The sequence below is a fragment of the Rhinoderma darwinii genome, chromosome 8 (genome assembly GCF_050947455.1).
Source record: "Rhinoderma darwinii isolate aRhiDar2 chromosome 8, aRhiDar2.hap1, whole genome shotgun sequence".
NCBI lineage: Eukaryota > Metazoa > Chordata > Amphibia > Anura > Rhinodermatidae > Rhinoderma > Rhinoderma darwinii.
The window spans coordinates 104,615,483-104,623,453 of NC_134694.1; the positions used below are offsets into that span (position 1 = coordinate 104,615,483).

The following is a 7,971-nucleotide window of genomic DNA, read 5'->3' on the forward strand; positions in this document are numbered from 1 at the left end:
CCCTGTTGTGGATCAGCGAGATATATATTTCTGTCACTGAGGGTGATAGCATGGAGGCCCCTGCTGAGGTGTTACCCTGACAACGCATCCCTGGCCCCTCCTGTCAATCATTCCCAGGTTCCGCCTCCGGCACCCATCGTGACGTGGACACGTGAATCACCCCCCTTCCAGCCCACGCCCGCTTAGTCACTCAGAGGCAGCAAGAGGAGGGGGAGTGGGAGAGGTACGCGCCGTCTGTATGACGCCCAACTAGCTTATTGGCAGATCGTACGGAAACCTGACCAATTAAAGAACAAGGGGGCGTGGTTATAGCGAGGCAACACTCCGACAGACTGAACGGCACAGTATTCACTGACAGCTCCGTGGCTGGAGCAGCTGTGCTGCTAGGGCTCTGTGCACGGGGGTGGGATGCTACGCTTTGATTGGTTGCTGATCGCCGAAAGGAGGACTGTGATTGGCTGCTGAGCAGCTGGGCAGGTATGTGCGTAGGTGGAGGGAGGGTAATGGCGGACGTTGAGGGTTCGGGGGTCTCTGTGTCTGGAGTGTGAGGGGGTTTGAGCTGTAAAACCAAGTGCTTTACCCGGGCTCAAGCAGATGTTTGTCGTACCTCGTCTTTTGTATAGAGTTGTGAGGTTCCTCCATAGCCCGTTCACTACCTGTGGACATGTCCAAGCACTAGCTCTGGGAAAGCCACTCTTAAGAACCCAGTGGGCATGGACTGTAGTGGGTACAACGAGCCCGGCTCCTAGCAGGGCACGAAAGTCATATTTTCCAGTTTCATATGATCGAAAATGAAGCTCCCTCATGAAACATTAAGGCATTAACCCTCTCCTCTCTGTACATTGCAATATGCATGCCCTTATGTTCTGTGCCAAAAATATAGATTTTTAAAAATTTGTTTAGTTAAATTGTAGTTGAAATTGAGCAAATTGTAAAATAGTAGCAATAACAAGCAACAGAAAAAACGTCATCGCATCTGTGCAGGTGATTGGTCAGGATTATTGGGGCATCTGTGGCCAACCTTGGCTTAATGGCTTCCAAGGAAGGCAACCCCCTCTTAAGTAATAGTTCTATATGTGTGAATAGTAGAGATGGGCATGGTAGATGATCCGGTGGTCTTGCACCATAGACAGTGCTATTATTTTCCGATTGGCTGATGGTGATTGGATCATCTTGGAACTGTAAGTCTGGTAAAATAAAAAAACTTCCGAAAAATGACATAAATACACGTGAGAAGATCACATTGGTATCAAGTTTTGATCTCGGACCACCACTGATTACCAGAGAGAAGAGATTCTATAGAGCGCAGAAACCACTTCTCAGGGATTTCTATTTCTGACATGACGTTAAAGGGGTTCTCCGCTTTGGACAATCCCTACTTTTTAGAAGGGTCCCTTGATGATAAAAGGATCACAAAGTGCCCTCTTGCTGGGACCTCCAGCGATCCGCTGTAATCTGTAGGTAAAAATCGCAGCGTTCAATTTCCTCCAGCGCCACCATAGGTGAAAAAAAGCATTACACAGTGTCCTTTCAAATCAATGAGTAACATGTCCTCTAGAGTGAGAGATGCTCTTTGTAACCACTCTCTACTCCTGAACAGGGGACCCCCCCCCCCCTATATTAACTCGGGATTCCCTAATGTGTAAGAAAATAGTTTCAGTTTTTTTTAAACTGAACAACCCCTTTAAATGCAATCATTTGCTAAAAATCGTATATCCGGAATCCCTGAGCAGGGTTTGGTTCTCTATATAGCATTTTCATTCTGGAAATCAGTGATGGTCTGAGATAATAGACTTCACCAATGTGATCTTTTCACATGTCGATGAAATATCAGATCGCTGTGACTGGACTTCCCCTTTAAGTCCTCAGCTGATCCTAAAGAGTCCCTCCATTATGTACGCGTCTTGTTTGTATATTTGGATTAGATGGGGTAGAATTCGGGCTACATGAGTCTGATGGACTGTCCCCCTAGAAAGGTACGCATAGATAGGTACTGAGATTTCCAGTGAATCAGACAGCCCGTATATCTGCTGTACAGGTTTTTACAGATGAGTAACTAGTAGAGGCGGTATTCCAGTCATTTTGGGCAGGGAGGTGGAGCTCCTGCCTGGTGGCGAATCCTCCAGTGAACAGTTATACATACCTGTAGTCCATGTTTATTTTACGTGTTCCCGTCTAGTGTCCGAACAACATTTCACTTTACGTTGGGCTCTTGATTTTGAGAGAAGCAAAATTTTTAACTGTATATTTCCTGATTTCCTTCCTACCGTGGGAGGGTGACATTCAGAAACAGTGAGTGGGTACTCGTTGTGAGAGCGAAGATCTCAAGTGAAAATAGTCCTGGCAGAGGGTATAATAATCGTAGGTTATATTGTAATATGAACATGACGGCAGGGACGGGCTGGCATAGTTTGAGATGAAGCCTTTACTATCGAGACGTCTCGGAAGTAAGGTGTTCAGATTTGTGTGTCCTAGACAAGGCTCGGAGATTGGTGGATTAGATCACATGTCTGAAAGGTGTGGACCCTTAGGATGAAAATACCTTCTTCACTATATAGAGGTCATATATAGCTAATCAACGTGATATTACCAGAGCCAAGTTGTTTACTAGACTGACTCCTCCTCTTTTTAGAAAATTTGCATAAATATACTCCGGCCTACGTATTTATTTACTAGGATGAAATGTGTTACAATTACCGACTTTAAGTTTTTAGTTTTACAGGTTTTCGTTCAGGTTTTGCACTGATGAGCCTCTATTCATACGACAGGGTTCGAGTGTCGGCTGATAAGAATGGCTGTTTGGTCAGTTTTTCTCGGCTAGGTTTACGTTTTTAACGGCCGATTTTGACCTGTTTTGCATCCGTTTTTTTTCCCTGTCCGCTTTAAAAATGGATGAATTTCATTTGTACATTTTTTGCCACACACTTCCCTCTGTAGATAATGCCACACACTGCCCTTTGTAGATACTATCACGGCCCCTGTGTGGGTAGTGCCACACGGCATCACCCTACCTTCCTGTAGATAGCGTCACTGTAGGGGACCGTTCCAGGAGAAGTCTGACTTGAATGTCCATATATGGAGAGTGAGGTCAGGGACTTCTCCTGGATCGGAATCACCGGCCACATCTCCGAGATTCCCCTTCTGGAGTAGGGGACCACGCCAGGAGAAGTCCCTGACATGACTGTCCATATATAGACAGTGAAGTTAGGGACTTCTCCTGGAACGGAATCCCTGGCCACAGCTTCGGCCGAAGCTATGGCCTGGGATTGGGAATTCCTCTCCTACAGGGAGCAAAAAAATACCCTCCTCCTCACATGCACTTCGCACTGTGAGAAGGAGAACAGAGCGAACGAGCGACAGAAAGCATGGCCATCACTCGGATTACATCTGAGTGAAAGCCATGCTTTATATGGTCCCATAGACTTCTATGAGAGCCGTGCGGCCGTGAGAATGGCCGAAAATAGGGCATGCTCCATTTTTTTTGATGACCCGGTTTACCGGCCCGTCCAAAAATCGGCAGTGTGAATAGCCCAATTTGGGGTCTATTATTCCTACTGCGGCCGTGTGATGGCCGTTCAAAAAACGTCCGTCACACGGCCGTGAATCCCTGTCGTGTTTAGGGCCTATGGGAGCCAAGCATGTACTGGAAGGTGAGCAATACAGATAAGAGAATACACTAGTCACTGCAACATTACGAATAGTAGTGGTATACAACCTGTGGATGTGAAACTACAACTCCCAGCATGCCCTATTTGACAGTCCTGGCCATACAACAGTTACCATGATTTCTACAGGGATGGGGCTGTCACTCGAGTTTCAATCGACTACTTTTGGGGGCAATCACATAGAGCAATAGTCTCTAACTTGTGACTTTTCAACTGTAGGGAAACCCCTGTTTGGGATTGAGGAGCTACTAGCCAGAGGGGAGAGCCGCTGAAAATAAGAGATTTCCACTTTGTAGGACTCTGCACGTACCATGTATTACATGGTGGCCATTTAATTGAATGGGAGCCTTGTGTGGCCACCTGCAGCTTCCCCTTTCATAACAGCTGATCACCATTTGTTTTTAGCTGTCAGACCCACGGCAATCAGCTGGTCGCTCGTAGGTCCTCATTTAGAGTAGGGTTGCTGTGGGCCGTTGTGACCAGCACCTGCTGAGGACTAGAGCTAGCAAGTTTCCACTCTGATGCCACAGACACCCCCCCCCCCCCCCCATAGACCTACAAGATCATAGATCAAATTGCTACGAACTAGGAGCTCTACGGTAGGTCTAGGTAGCAGTGGCTGCAGGTCTCTAAACATACAAGTATTTCACGCAGTGCTTGGTTTTGAGAGGTTGTTCGGGATTAAGGATCACAATGTTGAGTACCTTTCTTTTGTGTTAAACTGCTGCTTGTGGTCTGCAGCTATCATAACATGAGCTCAGGCAATCCATGTGCCGAGTCATTGTGCGCAACCGATGGGAGAAAATTCATTATTTTTAATCTAAAGTGGATGTCTCTTCTGCAGTCTGATGGTCACCCGCTTTGTAACATGTCCTTAAGTATCGCTTTCATGTTGCTCTGAAGCTTGTTTTGTTTGCTTTTGAGCGTGTAGCTAGGGCACATACATCTATTTCTCCTTGTTACTCACCCGACAGAAAATGAAAGAATTTCAACTTTGTCATTGGTGACTCACGTTAGTAGATGTACTCTCAGGACTGGTGTGTTTTATAGTATGGAGACTTTACTATAGACAAGCTCTTTTACAGTCAGATCGAAGTGTAACCCACTGTTCGTATTTAATTGGCGCTTATCACAATTTTTTTCTTATTTTTGTCTCGTAGACTCATGTTGGCCAAAGGGATCAAACGTAAATTTTCGGAGGTAGAGGGGGACATGAGGACTGGTCCCGAAGTAGAGATGACCGCTCGATGCCAGAGCTCACTGCCTGCAGTGCAGTCCCACTGCTTGATGAACATATCTCTACTGAAGCTTCACCGTAGTCTGCACCATGTGGAGCCTAACCTGAGGCATCTCGTGCTGGTGGCCAACACCTTACGACGTCTTCAGGATAATATGCAGACCGAATCAAGTGCCACAGGAACGTGGAAATCCATGGAGGACCACTCCAAAAAAGACAGCTCCCAAACATTTGTCAATGAGAGCAAGAAACCAACTCTAGAGATCGCCGGAGAAGATGCCCTGCTCTCCACCATGGACGCATCTTTATATTCTTCCGTTTCCACCATACTTGAAGATTTAAACAATTTTGAGGGATTGAGCTCCTCTCCACTCCCCCAGGTAGACGATGATCAATTTTGTTCCCCAAAAGACTTTAGCAAAGATGGGACTCGAGAGGCATCTGGAAAGCTTACACCCACATCCAGCTATCTAAGTTCTTCGACCTATCTCCTTGGTGACAACCTAGAGGACATTTTCGAGGACATTGACACTTCCATGTATGACAGTGACCCTTGGGCGAGCAGCAGTCTTTTAAACTTCAAGACTTTTTCTAGCACGAATGAGACAGAAGAGAGGACATTGTCAGATGGACAGGACTCTATGCTGGAACTTAGCGACTTAGACTATCTGATGGATGTTCTAGTCGGAACCCAAAACTGCTGATAATCCCAGTAGAACTTTAACGGACTTAATGATGTATCTTGTAACAAGACACTATTGTAAATAACGAGAGGACTTTTAATTTATTTTAAGCAGATGAACTTAAACGGTTTTCCTTGAGGGTGAGGAGAGGGCATTATTCTATGTTTCGGCTATCGGAGACAATCTCTAAATAAGTGTTAAACTGCAGAAGGCAAATGTCGAATTTACTAGAAAGAGAAGAATCTAAAGAGCTGATGATGAATGCACATGTCTGCCTACCTATGCCATAATGAACCCAACTTGCACAGGCCTTTTTTCAGTATAAAAGGTTTATAGTCCATTAATTTAAAAACTCTACAGAAATGTTTTTTTGCACCAATTGCTAAATCATTTTGTAAATCTTCGTTTACGAACAATTTTTATTTTATTTTTTTTAACTGAAAAGATGAAGCCATTGGGACTGTTTGCCCCAGCACATAGGAAATGTATATAAAACCTATATAGACCTATACAAATCTATATTTTTAAGATAACTAATTTAAGTTTAAGTGTTTCAGATTGCCTTAATCATGATACATTTCTATATAACCCGGGTAATCCCACATATTTTTAGCACCAAAATGATGTTGGTGTGTATTTTTTTTTAATTGGTATATCCAATGAAAGAAAGGAAATTATTTATTGTAATTTCTTTATAAATTCAACGGTGGCTGACCGAAGTCTATTAAGCAATCCGCCGTAAGCAGAATTTTTTCGTTTTTAATTTGCAAGTTTTTCTTAATGATTGTAGCTTTTCTCTATAAAAGCAGAATTTCAAATTGTATAAATTTAGCAATATCCTTTGTGTATTTCGATGATTTGGATTAAGCTGTTTTAACCTGAAGTGATACTTGGGTTCAAAAGCCATAGCCACTCGCCTTCACTTTGTATTCAGGGTTAAATCTTTCCAAATTCAATACTCTGGTTGGTGTCAACCTCCTGAGCAGCGACCTCCTCCTAGTCCAGAGGCCAGTGCTGTTACCTCACCGTAGTAACTTATTTTAATTTTTTTTTCATATTTATTTTTCGTGATCTTCCAGTGTTTTAATTTAGATAACAAGGCATGTTTGACTAAAAAAAACTTATGGGGGCTTCACCTGCCCACGGTTTAAGAAAGCTGTACATTTGTGTCATCATTTCTGCCGTAAGGACGGCTGGTGATGGTATTTATTGAAATGATGTGATTTTTAGTTAGAATTAATTTTCTTAATTTAACGCTTGGATATCTTTATTGTTTATCCTTTGTGAATATTTATGATTGAAATAAAAATTACTTTTTTCCTAAGTGGGCTGGTGGTGGTTTGCTTGATTTATTCATCTATGGAAAGAATTTTACAAAATCTTGGAATATGGTGAACTTGTATAATCAAAGGCCATGTATCCTGGAGTCGGTGCTTTCACGGACCGTGGGGCAGTTTACATTGGATCCATCTTTTTTTCCTTGTGGGGGTCCAACACCCTCCTTTTTGACAGACAGAAACCTCAACCAAACAATGGAAGGTGAAACTGGCCAGTGGGTCACACTGTTTTTTCTATTTAAAGAGGCTCTGTCACCACATTATAAGTGTCCTATCTCCTATATAAGGAGAACGGAGCTGTAATGTAGGTGACAGTAATGCTTTTTATTTTAAAAAAACGATCTTTTTTTCACAACGTTAGGAGCGATTTTGGTTTATGCTAATGAGCTTTCTTAATGCCCAAGTGGGCGTATTTTTACTTTCGACCAAGTGGGCGTTGTACAGAGGAGTGCATGACGCTGACCAATCAGCATCATGCACTCCTCTCCATTCATTTACACTGCACTAGCGATATAGTTATATCACTATGTGCAGCCTCATACACAAACCCTAACATTACTACAGTGTCCTGATAATGAATACACATGACCATCCAGCCTGGACGTCATGTGTACTCAGAATCCTGACACTTCGGAATCTCTCCTTTTTTTTTTTTTTTTTGTGAGATTCCGGCAAGTGAAACGAAATCTCGTTTACCTCCGTAATCTCGCGAGACTTCGTTTCACTTGCCGGAATTTCACAAAAAAGATTCAGCGTCATGCACTCCCCTGTACAACACCCACTTGGTCAAAAGTAAAAATACGCCCACTTGGGCATTAAGAAAGCTCATTAGCATAAACCAAAATTGCTCCTAACGTTGTGAAAATAGATCGTTTTTTTTAAATAAAAAGCATTACTGTGACCTACATTACAGCGCCCATCTCCTTATATAGGAGACAGGGCACTTATAATGTGGTGACAGAGCCTCTTTAAATGGAAGAATAGGGTAAGGGCAAACAAGTGCCCTTACCCCCACAAGCATCCAGAACCTGCATTAGTGAGGGGGGCAC

At 43.4% G+C, this 7,971-nt stretch overlaps 1 protein-coding gene across 2 annotated transcripts; it reads left to right on the plus strand.

Moving 5' to 3' along the window:
• The first annotated feature begins 203 nt into the window (after window positions 1-203).
• On the plus strand, window positions 204-6,898 carry LOC142659700 (SERTA domain-containing protein 1-like). Of its 2 annotated transcripts, none has more exons than XM_075836099.1 (2): window positions 204-477; window positions 4,826-6,898. In XM_075836099.1, exon 2 carries the CDS (start codon window positions 4,830-4,832, stop codon window positions 5,604-5,606), a length of 777 nt encoding a protein of 258 aa, XP_075692214.1. In that variant the 5' UTR covers window positions 204-477; window positions 4,826-4,829; the 3' UTR covers window positions 5,607-6,898. The 2 variants fall into 2 exon arrangements, with proteins under 2 accessions (XP_075692214.1, XP_075692213.1); XM_075836098.1 differs by lacking the exon at window positions 204-477 and adding an exon at window positions 504-1,181.
• The last annotated feature ends 1,073 nt before the right edge of the window (window positions 6,899-7,971 follow it).

Bases quoted from the DNA above. Each gene is read 5' to 3' on its own strand.
- LOC142659700 (XM_075836098.1), top strand. From the start codon at position 1,105: ATGATCCGGTGGTCTTGCACCATAGACAGTGCTATTATTTTCCGATTG. The intron at 1,182-4,825 runs GTAAGTCTGGTA...TTTGTCTCGTAG, and splicing joins GATTGGATCATCTTGGAACT to ACTCATGTTGGCCAAAGGGA.